Source organism: Halictus rubicundus, chromosome 6 (genome assembly GCF_050948215.1).
Source record: "Halictus rubicundus isolate RS-2024b chromosome 6, iyHalRubi1_principal, whole genome shotgun sequence".
NCBI lineage: Eukaryota > Metazoa > Arthropoda > Insecta > Hymenoptera > Halictidae > Halictus > Halictus rubicundus.
The window spans coordinates 8447594-8471207 of NC_135154.1; the positions used below are offsets into that span (position 1 = coordinate 8447594).

At 40.1% G+C, this 23614-nt stretch overlaps 1 protein-coding gene across 4 annotated transcripts in view; it reads left to right on the forward strand.

Moving 5' to 3' along the window:
- Positions 1–1688: 1688 nt before the first annotated feature.
- LOC143355188 (E3 ubiquitin-protein ligase Rnf220) overlaps positions 1689–23614 on the forward strand; it is a 211016-nt gene continuing 189090 nt past the window's right edge. For 2 of the 4 annotated variants that reach the window (XM_076789801.1, XM_076789804.1), the window contains exons 1-3: positions 2259–2420; positions 6701–6814; positions 14825–15371. In XM_076789801.1, coding sequence (XP_076645916.1) covers positions 2367–2420; positions 6701–6814; positions 14825–15371 — 715 coding nt within the window. In that variant the 5' untranslated portion in view covers positions 2259–2366. Of the gene's footprint in view, positions 1960–2258; positions 2421–6700; positions 6815–14824; positions 15372–23614 lie in introns of those variants that run through there. The other 2 variants (XM_076789803.1, XM_076789802.1) reach the window with 2 other exon arrangements.

Below are 23614 nucleotides of genomic sequence, written 5' to 3' on the forward strand. Positions count from 1 at the left end.
TACCGCTAGATAGCGCCGCCATTCACGAAATTCTTTTGTCTGTAGATAATGTTCCTCTACTACTTTGCGCATTTTGTCACAATCATGAATGGCGTTCAATTCAGATTTCACGAAACATATGATTCTTGTCAATATTGCGCCTTATGAGCACATTTTTAAAAAGCATTGTACTATGTTTAAATTAATTAATGTAATTATTATATGTTTAAATTAACTCATTTTTAACTGAACAAATATTTATATTTTTTTGTAAAGCATGTACTATAAAAATGATGTACAGAATGGTGAGATCAAATTTGGAAGCAGAGTGCACACGACGTTTCTTTCAACTATTTTTATTATGAGGAAAAAATATATTAAGATTTTGTCAAATTTTATATAAAAATATCTACTTTCCTTTTTAAGTTTGAATTTACAGGAATATAATGAAATAACATTCTTTCACGGATTGCGCACTGCCATTTTACTAGTTCCAAAATGGCTTTCAAGCTAATTATAGAATACGCGCTATTTACTATCCTATTATAAAATGTCGTATAATTCATATACCAGTAGGAAGATTTATTCAAGCTACGTAATTGGAAATGCTTAAGATTCCAACAAATTATTATTATTTACGTGTTGTAAAATAAATCGTAATAGCAAATTTCTCTAAGTGGAGGATTTATACGGTACGTTATTTAACATGTACTGATTTTATACGGAATAATATTTATATACGCGACGAAAGTTATTGTAAATCTGTGACAATTGTCAATTGACTGTTCAGTCAATTTTGATAGAATAGATTTTATTCGTGAACATTACACAGAAATAATGTTTGTTTTTCCATATAAATTCAAAATTTGATTGTCCATTTTCCATTTCATCACTTTTCCACTACTTGGGACGTCCAAGAATGTCTTTATCCGGCCTCATCGGTACATATCCTATGAAAACGTTTCCTAACAAGTCGACATTTATACCGAGCCTATTAAAAAGTTCCCCAACTTTAAAAACTCCGACTTTAAATCCTAATATATTTCTTTAACACTATGCTTACCCGTCCAAACGACGGGTTCTAATATTTTATTATTTAAATCGCGAAGATGCGTCCCTGAGAAACTACACAATAAACGTATTTCTTCGGGTACATATGATTAACACCAGGTTTACGGAGCACCGAAAATGACAATTTCACATTACATTATAAAAATAACGTGAATGTATTTATCAAAATTTGAAATCAATTTGTTAAATTATTCCCCACGAATGCATCTGTACAATCTCAATATTCGTAAATTAAAAATATTAGAATCCGTCATTTTCACCCGTAAATCTAGTGTTAAAGAACTGGCTAAAAATGTGTATAGACACGTTCGCGTTACTTCTACAAAGTAATGTAAAACAGTTACTTTCAGTGGCCCGTGAAACATAGTGTGAAAACATGGCCAGGTCAGTCGTACAGTGTGTGTTCAGTGATAAAAACGAGTTCGAATACTGTCGACAGACACTCGACCCGACTCACAGTATCACAAAGCTCGTTAGGATAAAAGTAAGAATAAAACTGATCTGGAGTGGTGCGTTCTCGAGATGCTTCTGGCTACGTTGTTGACGGCCGATTAAACGTCGGTGCGCCGCAGTGGTGGCTGCGCGTGGTCGGTATGCGCATGCCGCGCGTGCGCGTTGCCCTAGTGCCGCTACAGTGGCGCCAGTAATGGCGGCGGAAAACACGCGCGCACGCCACACCGCCGCCGGTTTGTTTCTCCACGCCTCTACCTCGCCTCCACCACCGCCACCGTTCTCACGACTCGTGGGTAAGTATCCTCACACTCCAATCAGTCTGCACTCGCATGTCCACGAGGTTGCTCGCACAGGCTTGGCGCATTCCTTCCGCACTGACCCCTCTCTCGTACCTGGCTCACCACGTTTAGTGCATTACCAGACATCCGTACCGAGTGAACCGAGCCACCAGTTGAGGTACTTGGTCGGGTATTATCAGTCGCCCGAGAGGTTAGGTCACAGTGATCACCCGTGGCGGGCTCACGGTCTCGGTTTGAATTTGAATTCGTCGCGCCACGTTCGCCGAGCTCGATCGCTGTACACCACGGGTCTACGAATCACATCAACGTTGAACGAACAATAACATTCCGACGACTGTCAAAACAGTTCGACGGTTTGTTTGTGGTTTACGCGGCTGTCGGACCGCGTGACAGCCACACCGGTGAGGTTAGGTTTATCCGTCGCCTAACGCGCTCTTTTCGAACGGATTGCTCGCGACGTCGCTTCGAAATCGATTTATGCGGTTATTAGTGCAAACAGCTGGTGATAACGACACGTCCCCTAAGAGACGGATAAGGACCATGAGATCCATGGAAATAGAGTGAATGTTTTCAGACGGTCGTATTTCGTGCAGTGACTTCTTCGGTGATCAGCAAAATGTACGCGTGATATGGTGATTTGTATACATGCAATTTGTTTACTTGGTTGTTTTCTTTTTCATACTTACACACGCACACGTACACTAGACTTCTGGTCGGCATATTCTCCACGTAATAACGATAGTACGCAACGTGTTCTGACGCGTTTCAAAACACCGATCGAAATTACGTTAGCCTGTTGCGTCGCTGCGTTGCGGGTGTTCAGTGCTGTCACGCGTTCGTTGCTCGTTGAAAGTGTTTAAACAATTTAATATAATTGCTATACGATCTTCGGAGCAAGTCGCATTTATTCGTTAGACGGTAATCAGAGTTCCGAATGAATTGCATTGAAGTGAAATTATTGTTTACGGACCTGTTCACTGTTTTATAAAATTCATTTAGCTCAAGACATTTTGGGAAAAATTGTCTCGGATAGATACTCGTGCAATTATTAAATCAGTCGGTTCTAGGCGTACAATTGCTAGAAAATAAATTTTTTGTTTACTTTATTAAGGGTTTCATAGGCTACCCCTTGTGACAATGACCAACATTTTTAGTAGTGTTTAAGACAGGATTCAAATGTTTAATTGTGAGGGCTCTGAATTAGTTTATAATCCCAATTGATTTTTGCATTAGATTGTTCACTACCAAAATGAAAAATTTCAAGAAACAGTAAGGGACTGAGCCTATATTAATTACACTGATTTTTAAAGCATAGCGAATATTAAAAAAGAGATATTACATTTTATTCATTAATAAAATTAATATATATATATCTTTTTAGTATCCATTATGCTTTAAAAATAAGTACAATTAATATAGAACAGTAATTGGGCCTCTTAGTGAATCTATACTAAAAACTGTGTAATGAACGAATTAAAAAATTATTGTTTGGCTTTCCCAATATAATATGTTAATAAGCATAAGCGAATTTTTAATTTCAGTATCTTTTATCGATACACGATGTAAACAATTAGATTCGCGATATAATTATACATGAATTATCGTGGGTACTAAATTCAGTTGGTTTGCGAGCAAATTTGTTTGTCCGTTATTACTTGTTGAAAAATTGCTCGGAACGCGGCGAGCGGGAAAGAAAATTCGATATTCGGTAACGGAAGCTAAAATACTAATTTCATATCTGTAAGCTAATTCCGAAACAGGCCGATTCGAGTACTTTCTCGAATTTCGGTTTGTATATTTATACGCTAAAATTCATCGTCGCGCACCATTATCGTGCAACCCAACGCGCGCCGGCAATTAAATTCCATCGGCGATACAGAGTCGGCGAGACGAGCTATGCACTGATTTTTAGATATTCGATAAACGGATCTGAACACCCACGACGATTTCTTTTCTCTCTCTCTCTCTCGATTCCTCGAGTTTTTCGCGGCGGAAATTAGCGCGTCGCTTTTTATTTTTTTTTGTCTTTTCCCCGCGCTCCTCGATGGGAGAGACAGAGACGGTCGATACGACACCACGATCGATGCAGTTGCTCGTGGATCAAATTCGATAGCTCTCGTTGAAACACAAGAAGGAACAGAAATCGAAGTCATTTGTCGATCGAGTCGTTGACTACATCACGCTCGAATTGTCCTGAAATGTTCCAAATTATTCTGCGTTTACAGCGCTAGGCTACGTTGTCTTTTTGTTTGTCAAATTGTCTATTTGGAGGTGCTCCTAACGAGCAGAACCGGATGCAACAAAAAGTATTGGAAACAGTGATTGAAATACTTTTGCTCGAGTAAAGTAATGTGTAAAATTTTGTCTCAGTTCTGCAAATCAAGAATATTTGAAAATATCTATTTCGTTACGTCCGAATTGGAATTATTGATTGAAGTAATCGTGTTTGCGTTGCCCTTAAATGTTATAAATTATTCTACGTTTATAATACTCGTTGTCTTTTTGTTAATCAAATTCTGTTCAAGATCTATATCAAAATGTCCATTTGTTATACACGATTCGGCAATAGTTTTTGCGGGATGTATGACGAATAATTATGCGAATATTGTTTAGTGATGTATGAAAAATAATTATTTCAATATTTGATGCCTTTCAATTCACTTTACAATGCGACACTCGTAGTTATCTTGTACAGAGGATTTAATCTGCGTACAAAAATGTATTTCAAACAGTGTTTCCATTAATGCTACAGTAAATAATTGTTTGGAACAATTTAGGAAATAATCTCCGAAAATTATGTGATTGCCTATTTCAAATTCCATTGTACCGCTGCAACCAGTATGCGTAATCAGGCTGCGGATCTTTGCGCAAAATAAAAATTGTCTGCTGCAGTTACGAGGCGTATTTCTTAATAATTTGAATAAATCGAGAATAACAATGTCGATTCTTCTGATACCGTTCGGTATCTGTCCGCTTTGATCATAAACGCATAAAATCCGCAGTCTATGCATAATTTAGAGATGATGAAATTTTTAGTTTACAATTTCGAATTTGAAATTCGTGAGGTTTGAAATGACGTTATGGAATGATTTACAACTAGTCGATCAAACGTGCTGTATAATTTGTAATGATTGCGCAACGGGCTGTATGGTCTTCAGTTTCTACCAGCACTGATTCAGAGTTCGAGGCGATGAATCAGCATGACTATAGTGAAGGGTCATACCGTCGATTTTCAAAGAGACAGAAATAATTAAAAAAAAAAATCCAAATTGTTGAAAGAAAAATTGGATCGTCATTAAAAAACTGGACCCAACAGTTTCTCAAAACTTGCTAGCATTTTGTATTTTCCCGATAATAAATTTAATAGTGAGTCCAAAATGATTTGCGAGTAATGTCAGTTTCTTCGCCTCTCTTGCTGCCGGAGAAAGTGTAACAATAGTCTTTACCGTTGCTGAGTCAGCACGATTGATCGAACATTTTTTACCGGAGGCAGTGGTACTAAATTGTTAATAATTTTTATCAGGTGTTGTATTAGATCGGGTTAGCTGTATCAGATTATTTAAATGTATAAAATCTTATAAAACAATTCGAGGAATTGTACGAAGCACAGGCAATTGTTAACATCACACTGCACACAACACACTTGCGACAACACAACATAAGGATTACGAAGAGTACCACAAATACTGTTTCTTATCGAATCGAATGTCTCATAGCAATTTTATAGAAATTCAATTACAAAATGGCAAATAATCGTGCCTGCACTTTTGATCATTCCCATAACCATAACCAAGATAGAGTTGATTTCCGTTTTATGATGGCAGAAATAATCGTTGGTTAAAAATCTGTGTAACGTCTAAATATTTTGAAATAGTATTTTATACAATTGGAGATCATTGTTTTCAGAAAATTGATTAACTCTATTACTTATCCATCGAACTGTAAACCAAAAGAGTTATTACAAGAGCTGTTAAACAACCTAGTGTACATAAATATATTATAAAAAAATTGTGATACAACATAGATATCTATGTATACGTATCTATAACAGAGCAAATGCAATGTCTGCGTTGTTTTACAATTTTTCTTAATTTTCGAAACATTTATGCATTCGTATAATACAATTAAAACTACGTTGTTGCTACAATGTTCGTAATTAATTTCCTAGGAACAATGATTTCTACAGTATAAAAAATATGCGAGCATAAAATCGTCCGGACTGATCTAATTCTCCACGCGATCGCGATAACAGGGATAATAAAAAAATCGTGGCAACATTGAAACATTCCAAAAGAATATTTTACACGATAACGAGCGTAGCCTGGTACCATAACGAGCGATTCGTTCTGCCCTATAGTTTCAACACCAGAATCCGCGATTTCTTGTCTGGCGATCACCGGAGGCCGCGAGGGCTCTCCGCAGCAACAAAGCCATCGAACAAATTTATTTATTCCCCGGGCCGCCGTGAAAAATTACGCAAAATCTCGAGCGGACACGGGCCTCTCGTAATTCTCGCGAGACATTGGAAACCCACAGCTTGCTTTTAGCGCTCCTAGCGTTAAAGAGACCGATAAAACGGCGCGAGAGAGTCTCATGTTTCCGACCAATGCACAGAAATCATATCTAGACATTCGATTCGATACAAACAGTATTTTCGCGCTCGATCTCCGTCCGAGTCGGAGCAGTTCCTCAACTTACACGGACGCGGATATCTTTACACCGGGCAAATGGCTTTTCTTCAATTTTTTCTTTATCCTCAAACCGAGATAAATCGCGACGAACATGATTTTTCTCTCTCTCTCTCGACAATTCGGTTAATTTCGGGATTGCAGTTCGCGACGACGGATCGGCCGTTAGGCGACTGATTGAGAAATGGAACACGACGGTATCTGTTCTAGATGGATAATTCTGCGTACGTGCCAAATCATCTACCGCCGCCGTCTCTGGTTGTGTTTTCACAGTCCGGGGGGCTGCCGGAGGCTCTGAGAATGCAAAGACCCTTCAATCCACAAGTTAGTGTCCTATTATCCTTACCTATAACGCTTCGGCCTGTGTGTGTGTGTATGTGTGTTTGCTTGTACCTCGCCGCCCGCTTTCGCACGCCAATCTGCTGAAAATAATATTTGCAACAGGACCATGCCTCGCCGACGATCGGCTTGATCTCCTTTCTTCGCGATCGCCTGATCCACTGGTCCCGTTTCTTCGTTGCGTGTTGCACCTAACAACCTCAAACAAAGACTTTTCAGAATTTGCCTCATCAAGACCGACTGCGTCGCTGATTTCATGCGCTCATGCCGGAATTAAAATGGTGAAAAGATATTGAGTATTACACCGTCTTCGTTTACAGTGACTCACGTAATTAATTGCACACACGTTAATGCACTATTTTTATAAATGGACCTCACTTTTCCGGCGAAGCCAAGAGTAGGTTACGTGTAATGATAGTTTTTGGAAAACTTTTAACTTTTATGATGCAAATGTGTTTAGTATATTCACTATGGCATCAGCCCTCCTGTATGCCGGAGTCGGATATAAGATGGCGCTTTTTATTTCGAAATAAGAAAATCGCTGTTCCCCCTTTTTCTTCTTCTTTCGAAATACGACGAAACCCGGTCCCGAGCCATCGCCTTGTATCGAAAGAAAACGAAATACGGGGTCAGAAATGACTCCGGCACAGGCCTAGCAGGGGTCCGAGGGTTAAGAAATACAGTGTTCACATAATAGAACGTTCACATAACCGGTGTCGATAAACCGCAGACTCTACTGTAACATTTAAAAACAAGTTTGTTATATCTCATGAGATTCAGTTTGTTTGCTCTGTACGCGAACGAGGTTTGTCTTCGTATGGGCAACCATATTGTGTAAACAAGCTTGAAGCTTTTACCCTCGACTATTGGCATCTCTATGGAATGTCTTAAATCAGTAATTATTTAACTGTGTTCGTTTTCAATGAAGTTGTAACTTTCAAAACTGTTCGAAAACTTGTGTCGATACGTTTGGAAGGACGATTATCGAATCGCGACACAGTTCACACCAATCGTCGACAAGCAAATACAGTGTTCACTCGATATATGTCCAAAACATGGGTTCAGGCAGTGACATAAATCGAACAGGAGATACTATTCTTTGATCCACGCCGAACGGAGAAAACGACTGGGGAGTAGAACGTAGAAAAGGAGTGGGTATAGTTCTGGGACTTTTATCGGCTAGGTATTTGCGACATATATAGAGTGAACGCTGTGTCCACGTGCGAGCACGCGACGCGTGAAAAGGCTTTTGTTCGAGCGCGAATGGATTTCCTTGGAATCGACACTGTCCGTCGGAAAAAAAGGAATTTGTTTATAAAACGTTCAACCGTTGAACATTATCGTCATCGCGAGCGATTCAGACGCTGTTCGACGGGGGAGGGGGGCTGGCCTGTAATTCGCGAAACATCGGTCGCTCGTTTTCCAGAGAACATCGGCGAGCAGAGTCGATCATTGTCCAAAAAATCACGATGAGAAAATTCTGCGCTAGAATATCAAAAGCGGTTTTAATCAGTGTTACGTTTAATGAAAGCCGCCTCGCGCAGCGCTGGTCTTTATGTTTCTCGCAGTTTATTGCGAATTCGTTTTAGCGCACTATCGTAGTGAATAATAAAAGGGAGCCGCCGCCGCCCAATCTTTATGCTTCGAAAAATGTCCATTCCAATGGGCCAACAACAGATGCAATCGCTTCGGCCGCTTGTTGCTTTATGCACAGCCACTGATAATTAATGCATGCTCTGAATAGGGATTTTGTTGCATGTGGGCGAACGTGCGTACGTGTACGGACGGGATAAGTAGTGTAGTAGACAAATGCACGTGTAGATACGCATGGTTACAATAGCAACTCTTCGGGAGGAAGAAAAAAAGAAAATGACGGGACAAAAATCATTTCACCGACACGGGGCTACGTAAGTATTGCATGCGACTGCGAAAGTTATTCAGACCGTTGTAATTGTTGTTGCTGGACCTTTGTGTAAAATTAAAATTCTCTGCGCTGATTTCAAGGAACAATTGGCACGTTGAAGTGTCCTCCTTCTGTGGCAATATTAACAAATTGATAATGATCGACATTTTTTTAATTCTTTAAGTCTCTCTACTGTTTTTATTTTCACCGATCACAGAAGTTATGTTGTCTGAATTATAGTCACAGTGGGTGCGTTGAAGTTTCTTTCCTAATAATCTTAATAAATTGACAATAATACGCGGACGGTTTTTAAATTCTGTTGGACTGCGGGTACTTTTGCAAAATAAAAATTGTGTGCGTCAGTTACAAAAATACAGTTGACACAAAAATGCAAAAATTTATTTCAAGCGTGTCTGTCGTATTTGTTCTTAAAGAAACAAGTGAAAATATGTTTGTAGCAACAAAACTCGTTGCAGTAATAAAAGACATTTTTAATAAAAAGAAATTGTCAGTATTGGACAGTTTGATTTCAAAGAGAAGACAGGATGTTTAAAATGCTCGAATTTCTCTATAATTTTTTCCATAAGATTTTTCATAATTCCTACAACTGTTTCTCAAACTTTTTCGCAATTTTTCTGAATTTTTCGAATTCTTTCTACAAACTTCAAGCTTTACTATTCCAATCTTCTGTCGACCAATTTTAACATGGTTCAGACCCGTTTCGACGGACACAAAAACCCAACTCGGGTCGCAAACAACCATATCAAATACATTGGACGAGGGGGAAGAACAAAGCGAGAGAAACACAGTCGTCTAAAACTGAATCTGTACATATACGATTTCGTTTAACTTTTGCGGCAACAATTCCGTCATGTCTCTTGGTCAATTGTTTGATAGAAATATTCGTAAAATAAATCCTTAAAAAATATCCCATTCATAATTGAACAAAAACAGGGGAAGAATAACTGAACGATAATAAATATTTAAAAAATTCACTGGAACAATTGATTTACACCAAAACTAAAACGTACAATAGCGAAAGCAACTTGATATATAAAACTGCGTTCTACAGCAACAATAAACGATAGCATATGTCCGCGAGGTATTTCGACGGTGTTCGCATAAGTGTCCAAGCGACACTCGGATTCCTGCGAGTCCTATGCCGGAGTCATTTCTGACCCACGCCGATACAGTGATTTCTCGATATATGTCGCCAGGGGCTGGTTGATAAACGTCACGAAATTATCCCCACCACCGCGGGGACCTCCTGCACGATACACGACGCTGGAAAGACCCGTGTTGGTGACATATATTGAGAATTCACAGTATTTCGTTCTCTTTCGATATAAGGCGACAGCTTGGGTCCGGCTTGCGTCGTATTTCGGATGAAGAAGAAATTAAAATTGTCGTCTTATATCGGGATAAAATTGCATACATTGGAGCTTATCCCCACCGCTACCGCGACGGGTCACGAATGACTCGGGCACAGCACACGGAGGGTTAAAAGCGGGGCGAAAGCGTTCGATTCGAATGCGTGCCGGGCGTATGGATTTTTAAAGTGTTCATTAACGAGTTCGTTTGAACACACGTCGCGGACCGATATGATGGTATTATGGAAACCAATTACAATGAGTGCGCGGAATAAAAAGTATAAAAGCCTCGGTGTCTTTCAAGACACGTACGCATCAATCGATTCGAGCCGGACAATAAAACGCGCGGCAGTGCATCAAACTTTGGTAACGCTAAAAAATGAGATAATTCCGTTTCGAAATTAATCGCGGCGGAACAACCAGATTTGCGCGCGTTTTATTCGATGCACGACAATGATCCGGAGCACAAAGGGGCAGCGAGGGGAGGTATCGGCGAATTAAAAAAAATATTGTGAATATGCAAAAAGCGCAGTCGGCGGCGATCGACAAAACCAGCCGTCGGACGGCGTAAAAAAAAATATAGCCGGCCACCGGTGGTCGGTCGGTTGTAATTAAAATAATAATGAATACCTAATAAATCACTGATTGAACTGAGCCAGAAAGGGGGTGGACCGGCGGGGGTGGGGGGTGGGCTTGCAAACGAGAAGCTCATTTCCTGGCATAAAAGAATAATAAACTAATCGTGCCGTACTAATTCCCGTACAACTCGTCGGCTACATCATTATCGATTCGATGAAATGTTTATTCGGAAATTCGGAAACCTATCGCCAGGCACATTTCCGTCGACGATCCTTTTTTTTTCTCCGGCGCGGTGCTCGTTTTCCGTTTAAAACTGCATCGAACGTTGCAATTTTTAACCGGGGAAAGCGCAACGCTGCAACAATTTTTCAATAAATCGCCGAATTAATACCGATACCGAGACTCCGTTACGCGTTCTTCGATGTCCGTGAAAACGAACGATTAATTCGCTATTGTAGACTCTAATTCTATTCTAATGCTGTCGTAAATTGATCCCTCGCTGGCGATCGTTTCCTTTTATTATTTGTTGCATAAGTTCGAAATAAGTATGGCGCCTGTTACCAGAAAGGCTAACGACTCGGAAAGAGATTCAGGGTTACAGTGAGTTTTCAAAATTTTAGAGAAAGCATACATTAAAATGACGTTACGTGGATTTGACGCGAGGCTGAACAGCTATGCGAATGAATATTGATCCGATAGTGCGTAAGCATTGTTCGAATATTAGCACACTATTTTCGAAGTTGGAACGCTCCCATTTCTATTCGGAGTACACAGTGAATCTTTTAGCGAGGATTTCACGTTTGCAATTATATGAACTATGTTGCAGTGTCGCGGATTTTTTCATGTGTTCGAACGGCAGATATTTTTGCTGACCATAAAATTAATTATGATCGCTCGCAGCTTCATTTATCCATTCCTTTAAACGTAGTTTTGCAGGAAAATAGGTAATTAGTAAACTGCGAAAAAAAAAACGAAAGAAAACCTTTTATGCAAAATAAAAATATTTCTTCGAATCGCAAATAATATGATCGATCTCTTAACCCTTAACGGACCAATGCCACGTTTACTTACCAGGTCCAATGCCGCGTATATGGCGGCGAAAATAAAATAAAATATAAATATTTTCCTTTCTATACTTGATATAAAAATATTGAGTCCACAGTTTCTCTTCGTATGAAAAATAGCTTGGTGGGAAGTAAACTTGAAATACTTCCGCACCGATTAGGTATACCTAATCGTAGTCTGAACGTGTTTATCAACATACACGTTGTCTATCATCTATACCAGAGCTGTGTCTGCCCGTACGGGCAGCGATTTTCTTGCAGTGGGCGGGCACGAAGCCACGCCTCCTGCGGGCAACGTTGCATGTGTTTGTCACACGCATTGTCACAACTACGTGGGCCAGCTACGGCTGTGCTACGGCCTTCCTCCACTCCGATAAGTCGTTTAGCGTCACAGTGTCGCCAGATCAGGACTTGTTCCCCCACTCTAATTTCCCCTTCTACGAGAGGGGGTAACCTTTTCCCCTGAATTCGTGCTCCCTCCCCTCATCTGGCGACGCTGGCTTTGTCCTTTGGTCTGATCTACATGGTATACATATCGAGAAAAGACGGTTTAAAGTGAATAGAAAATAGCAAGAATTATAAATGATTATATCTTGGTAAATAATGCGGAGAAGTTTTCTTTCAGGGTTGTTTAATAAACGTGGTAGTGATAGTGCTGATTCGATGAAAATTCGATACTTCATATTCCCTGAAATATCCGACAAAATTCGTGGGTAAAACTTATCATATTATATAACCGGATATCTCATTTGCAGCATACGGGTATTCCTATGCATTGGGGCACATTGAAATAGCGTATAATACCAAAGCAATATGGCATTATACTGTTAATAACGTGAAACCACTGTGTTATAATAATCCGTCAAAACGGTGAAGCTTTCCCCCGTCAGTTGTATCATTCTATTCGGAGTGATTGACGAGTCTATTAAGCTGGCATAGTGAATGCTTCGATGGAAATCAACGAGTTCTGTTTTGTAACGTTTATAATAAACGAAATATCAGGCTACGGTAAATGTCATCCTCGCCTCCTGTAATAGACAGCGGCAGCATTGACATTCTTCGAGCGTTTAATGCGTTCCGTTGCTTTTTATAGTCTGCGGGCGGAGGGGGAGAAAATGAGCAATTTTGCCACCGCGAAATTAGCATTCATCGTAATTAATACGCGCGCGTTAATCGGCTCTCTGTACATGTAACATAGACGGGAGCTCGTGAATTTAATTATTTCTCCTTCTATCAATGACAATGCTCGAACGCTTGGACGATTCAGCATCGTGCTCTAGGTAAGTGCGAAAGAATTTATGTTAATTTCTTAATGGGTATAAATGTTGCGTTCGACGAATGTACAACGTCATTTTATTACTAAATAAGTTTCCCGAGTCTAATTAGGCACGTTACGGTCCTCTAACTATGGAGTATCAAATTAAAAGGTAACGTCTTAACATGCTGAGTCTCCCTTGTTACCAATTAATCTGCTGCCCTTCGTTAACGTGTTTTTTGAAAGCGAAAATTAAAAGTGCAGTGTTAGCGATCAAGTATACATAATTGTAAATAGTAAAAATTCTCGAACAAAATGTATGCATACATGATTCTTTCAGGTAAAAATTAATATATAAATGTAATTTATACGTGCGTATACATGATTTTTTATAACTATTAATTCACTTGGTGACACATGTGGAACAAACTTCTCGTTTATAACATTTTCTTGTAGAGAAAATTGACAAATAGTTTCAATAAAAAAACAACTGAAAAACAAGTGATGTGCTTCTTAACTACTGAAAAATGACATTACAAAGATCAGATCACTCGTTTTCCAAACTGAAATTAGAGTCGCAGAGAACAGGGAAACCACGCCTAAACGATTGAAATGCATACGCGGCCGCTTAAAAATTTGGCGCATGTTATGCGTTTATATTAAGTAAACAAATGTTCAATTGAAAATATTCCGTTATGGACGTGTATGTATATAAAAAAAAATGAAAATCAATAGCCGTGTGTGCCGCAGGGTGCTGGGCATTAAAATGGGAGCGAAAAAAGGATATTGCTTTATAATATCATGTTTGCGACCACTTGTTGTTTAAAATTGAAACAAATTTTCGGCGTTACAGATGCGAAATAAAAAAATTAAAAATTTATCAACATGGAAATATTAAAACTGAGCAACCTCTTGAAATTCATCGAACGCAAACAAGCTTTAAAAAAAATAAAAAGAATAAATAAATAAAAACACTAACACAATTTGGCATAAAAATCAAATTTATTCTCGGCAAACGTAAAAACGAGCGATAAAATCCTAGTACATAAATGTAAAATACACGTCACTTTTGCTCGTGCCGCGTATCTATAAATTGACGTAGAATCGCGTCAACGGTCACCGTTCATAGACATTCAAGCGACGTAAAGACATTAGCCGGTAATCTCCGATTACAAACAGTCCAAACCTGACACAGTTAATAGTGTTTATTCAATAACGGCAGAGTGTCACGGCAGTGTAAGCTGCCGTGATCATGGCAGTCCCCGCTAAATCACCTTTATATAAATAAGAAAAATATAATAATCAGCACGGTATCGTGCCATTTATAATCCTGGCTATCTTCTCTAATCTTGTACTTGTAAACTCTACTATTTTGTCGTTGGCTCCAAATTACAAAAAAAAAAAAAAAACAAATGTTTAACACGAAGTCTGGAAGTGATAAGAATAAAGAGAAATGCGCCCCGTGCTATCAATAAGGATTCAATCAAACAACCGTTCTATTATCCAAACAGGCCACTGATTAATTCGGATAATCGAGGTTCTGCAATATCGTGGATTAAACGAGTAAATGTGGTCCAAATTGTATGTTGTTTGGTGTCATTTTAATCAGAAAAATGCCACGGATACGTTGGTAAAAATCTTATTATTGTACTGACATTATTGCACTAAGACAGCTATCTAATCACTGCATACGGGTGAACTCGGGTTAGCAGCTTGCTGTAACGCCAAGCAGAAGGGTATAAGTGATACTAACCGACTGTTGAGCCTTGTGCCTATAATTTGAGTGATCTAATCGCCGCTAACATGCGATATTCTGCTGCCCAGGTGACTGATTCGAAGGACCTCCAAGTGCCGTTCAGCACAGCAGCATCCCTGGGCTACGGTCTCCATCACATGCTCCACTTGCCACCGCAATTTTTGCACCCTCTGGATCATCGTCTGCCGTTCGGAGGGTTCAGGCCCCTCGGGCCATCGGCCTTCGCTCCGCCGAGCAAGTGTCTCAAAGTGGAAACCGGAAACGGACCTGTGACCAGCTCCGGATTGCCTAGCATCGGCTCATTGTCCAGTATATCGAACATGTTCTCGCCGTCGTCGTTGTCCTCCGCCGGCGGGAGCGCCGTGGTGTCCGTTTCCGGTGCCACCACGGGCATCGGGGGCGTTGGGGGCGGGGCGAGCAGCGCGTCGGGCCAAGACGTGGCACCCCAGAGCCCAGCTGGATCGACGAGTCGATCGCCGACTGGCCCCGGAACTGGGCCCGGATCCGGCCCCAACAGAGGAACCACCCCCGAAGAAGAGGATCGCGACGCCAACGCTACCCCCGGCTCCGAAAACACCGAGCGGTCCACGCCTGAGGAGGGACGACCATATCGCCGTGAGTCACGCAGTTTTTTCTTCCTTTTGTTTCATTCTTAGCCACGCCCCCAGGGCGACGCGATCACCAGAAAGACAATCGACCGGTGGACGCGAAAAATCACGGCCACTTGTCATTTTTCTAATTTTTTCGCGGCCATTGTAAATGGCCAGAATCATAATTTAATTTTTATTAACTACTACAGTACGCATACAGTCACTCAAAAAAGTCCCTGTACACAGGTACTTTGAAACGGAATCATTCCTTTTAAAATGAGTTTAAAACGGATGGAGCTCTTCTGAGATATTCGAAGTTTACTAGTTGGCGTATAAAAAGGACTGTGGAAAAATTTGCAATTTGTCGGAGTTGCAGAGGAAATACTGAAAATTGTTTTGCACGGCTGTTTCATGTGGGTCCGTATGGAAAATTTAAAAATACATTCTGTAGATGAAAAGACGACTACATTTTAAATTTTCAATGCGGGAGTAAATGAGAAAGTTTTGAAAAGGCGCCTTTTTTAATTTTTCCACGTAACTCCTACCAATTGCAATTTTTGCACAATCTGGCTTCCACGCCATTTGGCAAACCAGTGTTTCTAATTGCTAAAAAAAAAAGTCAAATCGCTTGGCCCAATTTTAGAAAAGTTATTCCGATCTTCAGGGCGTTCGAATATCTTCTATTTATTTGTTAATTAAAAGGTTAGAAACAGGGTTCTCTATTTTCTACGGTGACTTCAGATTTTTGGAATTTCCGTCGACGCGATTCTTTAAGTTCCATTTTTCTTGTACCGTTTATCGCAATAAAGTTCACGTTTCTCACGCGACGGAATAATCGTGTAAAAAAAGGCGATTAAGTAATCGTCGCGGTGGAGGTCTGCCGTGGCGATAAAAAGAGGGGGCCACACGCACGTGACCGAACTGCGCATCTTTACGCATTTTCTCGTTGTCATAGATTATTTCATAAGAACCAGGATATTGAGAAAATTGATCTCGTCGAGCAAAAAATTCCTTCCAGCAAAGTTAAAGTGGGAACGTGTCCTTTATGCTCGCGAACGATTAAAGATATAATGAAAAAGTAATTGGATTTGTCACGGGACACCTCTCCGATTAAACGGAGTTCTATATTTGCGTGAACTTGTCTTTTGGTATTTCTTAATATCTAAAATTCGCTGTTCTGGCATATTAATTAAATCCTATCAAACACCCAATTAGGGGAAAAAAACTTATCTGTAATTCGATTGCATTATAGACTGTCTGTTTTTAATAAATCTCTATATTTGTACAACGAAAGAGTATACTTAGACATTAAAGTATCCTTTTATGAAAGGGCATCCGGGTTAACGAGCCATTTTTCACTCAAAAGTTGTCATGATAAGCGATAACTACCAAATTCAATTTCTTGTTATCGTTTTATTAAATTTCCCTGCGCTGATATTTGTAGGCCGACTGAATTTAGAATAATTAAGAAACGCTGTTGCATCATTTTCAACCTATCGAGCATATTGAAACAGAAAATAAATTTTTATTTCACTCCAGGTAGAAAATTTGTATTTATGCGTAAAGATTCTCCACTAATAACCAACATACAAAGGCACAGCCTAGAATGATTAAATAAAAAAAAAAAAGAAGGAAGAGAGTGGGTTACGTGTTTGTCGGATCCTGTCTATTATATTTTATTACAGTTATTTCCGTTATCATAGTAAGAGCGAAGCGTCTCGCTGCATTTAATATACCAGTTGGAGGATTTCATACTTTTTACGTTGACAAACGATGTATATACAAAGACCAGCTGAAACATATATAGGAATTTGCAGAGGAAGAACCGCGGAGATTTGTATGCTTAATCTACCTAAGTCGTTTATTTGAATTCTCAGGGGCGTAACAGCTGCGCCGCGTCCGATGGCTCCGCGGCTCGCGCGGCTTTCGTTTCCACGGGTTTGCTTATTTTTCGGTGCTCGGCGTAGTCTTAATTACCGAAAGATAGAGCCATACATTTTTCTTTGGCTAGAAATTTCGTGTTTCCGTCGTCGGGTGCCTCCTCCTCCCGGCATTTTTCATTCCCTTTCCGCTTTTTTGTTCTGCACCCTCAAAGAATCGTGTCTCGCGCTTTGTATATTCTCTCTTGTTAAAAATCACCGAAAAAAGGGGGAGAGAGAAAAACGAGAACCGGGTGGTCGAGATTCCTGTATCCTTCTCCTCTGCCCTTGCTAATTTTCGTTTGATTGCAAGACGAGCAAATAAAAAGCGGGGGTTGGAAAAGGTCGAAGGCGTGCAACCTTGGCGTCAAGCCGCCTTTGAGTTTTTATTTTGTATTTTTCTTTTTCCGACGAAACGCGGCCGATGCCAGGATAACGATGTCCTTTGACCGCGGCCAAGCACTATGTAACCTTGTTGTTAATTAGTCGATATTCACTTTGTCACCGTGCGCGTGTGTGCCCCCCCCCCTCTTCCCCCCCGGGGTCCTGCACAGAAGATCTCGCGTTGCGTAAAATATTGTTTGTTCTGCGGCGTCGAATCGAGAATTCGTTTCAATTGCGTAAAGACCGCGCGCCGGACCCGTCGACAATTTACATTTTTCCCGATGAATTTTCGACTGTCGGGAATCGTTAATGTTTTTTGAACGTTAATGGCTTCTGGTTTTTTTTTTTTTGAGAAATATTAATGTCGGATCGAGCGGGTCGCTCAAAAATATTTGACCGCTTGTTCGATGAAAAATGAGACTTGGCTGTTCCGGTAAACAAAACACGAACGCGGCCGAATTCGAGACCTTCCAATTATGAGTCATGTTCGCCTGCCCTATTCTGTTACAAAATACGGACGGATGCTTGAGCTTTTACGCACTTGACGGTAATCAATGTGACTGCAAATGATGAAACGGGGCTAAATGAGTAGGCCCCATTGCTTTTTATCCAAACGTTTTCTCTGCGAGCGATGCAAACTGAGCAGACTTGATTTCAACAATCAGCAAAACGAGATTTAAATCAGTAAAAAGTTTAAAAAGATCGCAAAAATATCAATAGATTTTTCTCACCTTTTTGAAAATTATTGGGAGAAAGAATTCTCCATTTGGCCCCTGTTACAATAAATACGCAAAATTTCTATTTCCCCTAAAAATCAATGAAAAAATTTTTATACTGTCCTAAATTTTATTTCCTCAGATTCTATAGCGTTTAATATTTTTAAATCAGAAAAATTGATGGAATTAGATCAGAAAAATACAATCCGAAACTTAAAAAAGATACTATAACGTGAAGCTCAAGTATAGTTAAACAGCGTGAACGATTAGATTTCGAATATTTATGCAGTTTCTGCAATTTGTAAAATAAAAGGGTCGTTTATATTAGAAGTTTTCTGGTTTAGAAACCAGATCAATTTATTGCTGAGTTTTGCGTTGTAAAGTAATGAAATTTTATTAATTATTATTTGTTTGAAACGGCAGCGGAACGAGATCGCCACTCGGTCGCGTAAGATTTTTAAACGGCGTATATTAATTGCATAATCGGCGTACGAAGTTTGAAGAATTTACGGGGAAAATTGTGACATGATCAGCAAATAATTTCATCGGCGCGTACGCCTGTCGGCCGGTTCTGTGTATTTTAAACTGAACGACGCGCATCGTTTTGCTCACATAGCCGCCGTCCACCCTTTTTGGTAGCTACACCGAATAGAGGTTGGAATATATCAATACCTACGCATGAAATATGCTCATTATCTCGATTGACAGAGATTCATGGTAAATATTCATTTGCCTCGCCATTCGCGAATTTACACTATCGTTATTTGATTTTAGCGACACGGAAAAATTGATCACTATTATCTGATCGCCGTGGAACGATGCGAAATCGCCCGTTCTAATTATCACGATTATTTTTCGACTTAATTGCCGAAACAATGCCCTCGTATCTTCCACATTACTACATTTTTTTCATCGAAAATGCTTAATTTCTTCCGTTTGCAATATTCAAAATTCTATTTTACTTAGGATATAATTGAAATTTTGTATGATTTTTCTGTCAAATATTTAAATTTATTTACATGTAAATTTTCGTCACTTTTTCGCACGGTTTGCGGACTGAAATATGGTTTTTTAATCAGTTGAAACGCATCTCCCGTTTTACTGTAGGAAACGTATCTTTTTTTGCGCGATTTTTCACACCGATTTTTTGAGTTTCATTTTTTCTGCCGAGAGTAAGTTTCTTGCGAAATGTGCGATTTTAAGCATGACGAACGCGGTGAGTGCGCAACGAGTACGGTGCTGCCTTTGCGCAGTTCTCAGTGGAACGAATGCCTTTGTCGGATCGGTGAAGGATTACCGGTATAACAAGTAACTCGCATTTTTGCATCGAAATCAAATCGATTGTATCGTAATCACAAAACAGAGAAAATAGGGGGAAGCGAAAGAGTCGGGGCGGAGAGATATTGAAACGGAAATGCAGATATTTGTCAGGAAATTGATAACTCGAATAAACTCGTCGCAAAACGTTCAAACAGTCTGCCAAACGGGACGATTTTACCTCTTCTCCCGGCGGCGCATCCCAAACTACATTTGTTGGACCGCGTGCGAGCGCACGGTGCACGGTGCACGGTGCACACCCGTGTGCATATCGGCCGCCGAGCCTCGCTTACCCACATTATTCCGATTCGGAATAAAATTTACGTGGAGCCGGGGATGTACTGCGCGAGGAACTGATTATGGCCAAATTTCCCAATTATTTGCGTTTTTCGCTAATTTCATTGTGCCATTTTTGCCGGGCATTACACTGATTGCCCGTAGATTACATCGTAACTATAATGTCGCCGGATTTTCACCCTCGTGCACCGTCGAATTTGTAAGAGTCGCTTATCCCGTCGAAATTATAACTGTCCATTTTTTTTTTGTTATTGCTGTCATTACATTTTTACGTTCCACATTTTATTTTTGTCGCCGGATACCTCAACGTGTGGAATTAACTGTCTACAATCTTTATAGTGTTTTATTTCTTTGTCAAAATCATACTAATGATACGAATTTCAGAACACGTATAAAGCTTTTTTAATCTCACAGTTAAAATAAATCTACAGTGAATTCTCGATATATGTCATCAACACGGGACTTGCCAACGTCATGTATCGTGTAGGAGACCTCTCGAGCTTCGTGGCCCCGCACGGGGTATACCCACGCTAGTGGGGATAACCGCGACATTTATCATCTAGGTCTTGGCGACATATATAGAGAAATCACTGTACTTAGGCCTTGCAAATAATACTATATTACATACTATTAAAACTGTTCGAATAGTTGACGATTTTCGAACGTCCTAATTTGATTCGTAGCTAGACTGCGGATATTTAGGAGGAGTAGAAATGTTCAAAGTCGATTGTAAGAAGTAGGAATCGCATAGAAACGAATTTTTTTGGGGCGTTCACAGTGCGCATCGCTAATCTTCTCAAATTGTTCTAATGTGTTCATTGTTTTGTATATTACCTATTCATTTTTGCCACAAAAATTTCACAAAATTCTGACAGAAAATGACTCGTCGACGATCAGCGGTCCCAATGAAGATATCAAACAATTTCGTTGTCGCTATTGTTACAAATGCCGGATTATTTGTGCGGTGTAAAGGTGGACTCGCATAACGACTAATTTTCGAGTTTGTCATTGAGTCAATACGGAGTTATTCGGTAAATATTAGCCTGACATTGAAGCAACGTTTGTTCAATCCGTTCACCTAGTACCCGCGGAACATTTTGTGTCCTCCATGCAAAGTGCTCAACGTCAAACTCGCGCAACGTCTGTCGATATTTATACAATTCCTCATTGGCAAGGTGGTACATCAGGTTTAACATCGATGCACGCCCGCGTTTCGTTAATGATCAACGTTATTGGCCGATACTGATTTACCCGGGGGTGAGGGGGTGGGGGTGGGGTGTTTAAAATTCACTCAAATTAACCCTCGGACTCCTGTGGGTTCTATTTCTAATTCGCACCGATATTTCACTAATACGGTTTTATTCCGATATAAGACGATGGCCTGGGACTGCCTATCGTCTTATTTCGGATGAGGGTACCCACGCGGTTCAGCTTCGTCGAGAATCTGCCAGAGGCTCGAATATCGCGGCAAACTATATGTACAATTTTGTTTCAAATTACTTAAAGGGTTATGGGGACTTCGGACGCGCGTATTGTTCAACGTTTGAAAAAAATACGGGGCGCGTATTTGCCAAAATTGAATGTTCAAAGAATATCGGTTACAACATTCGACTGGCGAAATCCGAAATCCTTGAACAAGCTCTACCCCTCCAGTTCCACGTTAGCTCGTTGCTTTTATGCATACGTAAAAACCACGTGGATGGACAGTTCACTGATATACGAGCGCCATGATTCCACGCGTCGCTTATGTGATGCACGCGGTGCACTTTGCACTTTTTTTTTCTGCCCGCGCGAAAACGCAGTTTGTAGTCGATCGTTTATACATATGATCCTCGGAGGGTGGGAGGAGGGGCTGGGGGTGGGGGTGGGGGTATTTACGCGGAGAAAAACGAATGAGTAACGAGAGTCTGTATTTTATTTCATTGTTTTGTTATTACATATTAATTTTCATTTTATTGTTCCGCGCTGCCATTGAAAGACGTGATACGAATTAATGGGACCGGATTCGGCGAACTTTTAAATTGGAACGATTAAATTTCACAACATTTCCGTGCGTTGCAAACAAAATTTGTTAATGCGAAAATAATTCGTTGCGCAATCGTTTCTCGAAAAATCGCTCGCTTATCGCGCTGAAGCGTCGTTTATACTCGTCGAACGCCTCCAATCGACGAACTCTGCTCGAGCATATTTTTAATTCGCTGTTGCCCTAAGCTGATTGATTTAATTGTTGATTCGCGGTCATACGTGACGACTAGGTTTCAGATTTTACGCATTTATGAGGCAAAAATTAGTGGGTGAAATATAGAAAATTAAATAATTCCAGATGAATTAATACTCATCCGAAATAAGACGAAAGCCGGTCCCGAGCCATCGCCTTATATCGGAATAAAACTGTATTGGTGAAATATTGGTCAGAAACGACCTAAGTCTAGAACTCGCAGGAGTCGCAGGGTTAAACTGTTAATATTTATAAAAGAAAAAACAAATTTTGCCTCAAAATTCCTTTCTTTTACATAATTATAGAAGCTAATTTATTGCGGCATAAATATTCTAATTGAACTAGCGAAAATGCGGAACAACAAAATAATGCCATAATTTCTAGGTACTCGCACAGTGTGACATAAAATGGGGTTAAAAATATGTTTCCGTAAGAAGAGAAAGTGGAACACTGGAAATTTTTTATCCACACATTTTCTGCTCGAACATGCATTTTTTTTGTAACTCCCCATTGCTTCCGGTGTGTGTATTTAATATGTATAAATATGAATTATAAAAATTACCCTCGTCACGCATGACACACCGTGCGTTTACGAGAGGAAAAAGCTATGGCTTCCTGTTTTCTGTGTTTAACGATCCTTAGATTTTTAGATAAAAAGAAATGCAATTTTTCGAATTGATATGTCTCCAAAATTTTTATGGTGACTGAATTCACCGTGGACTTGAAGATCAAAGTTCCCCATTGCAAAGATTCCAAAATATACGAGATTTTTTGTCACAGTTTACTCGATTTTTAAACGGAGCATCGATAAAGATACACTAAATTTTGCATGGAAGAATTTGGATGCCAGCTGTAAATTATTTATAACAGCAAAGAGATTGAAAGAATTTGGGAACATGATTCTCGTCTTGCCGAAAGGATCAAAGGAAGAACAACAATGTTATTTGGCTCCCGTTTCTGGCAATCGACGCAATTTTCATTTTGCAGAAAGACAGTCCGCGGTCTGCACAGAATTTTTTCGGGAATTGCGTGTTCCGTGTGCAAAATCAATTTTCAGCGCGCGAAAATGCGCTGCAGCAAAATCGAGACGCGCCCGGCCGATCTTTCTCGCCGAGTGACACTTGACTTTCAATTTTTGTTTTCGCGCGAGGATTACACACGCGCACCGGGGCCCCGCACGTTAGGCGCATATGAAACACGATACTTTTGACGAGAATTTTTTTTTCCACGGTTTTCGCTTTTATTGTTCGACAAGAGTGATTGGTAACTGGTCGCGACCGTCTGCAATGTCGCCGTTGGTCATCACGCTCCCCGCCGATCGGACACAAACGAACGAAGAGGACAATGGTCGGGTATGGGATTGCTATGGCCCATAAGGCACCCCTTGTCTCTCTTTGACCGGTCGAAAAATGCAATT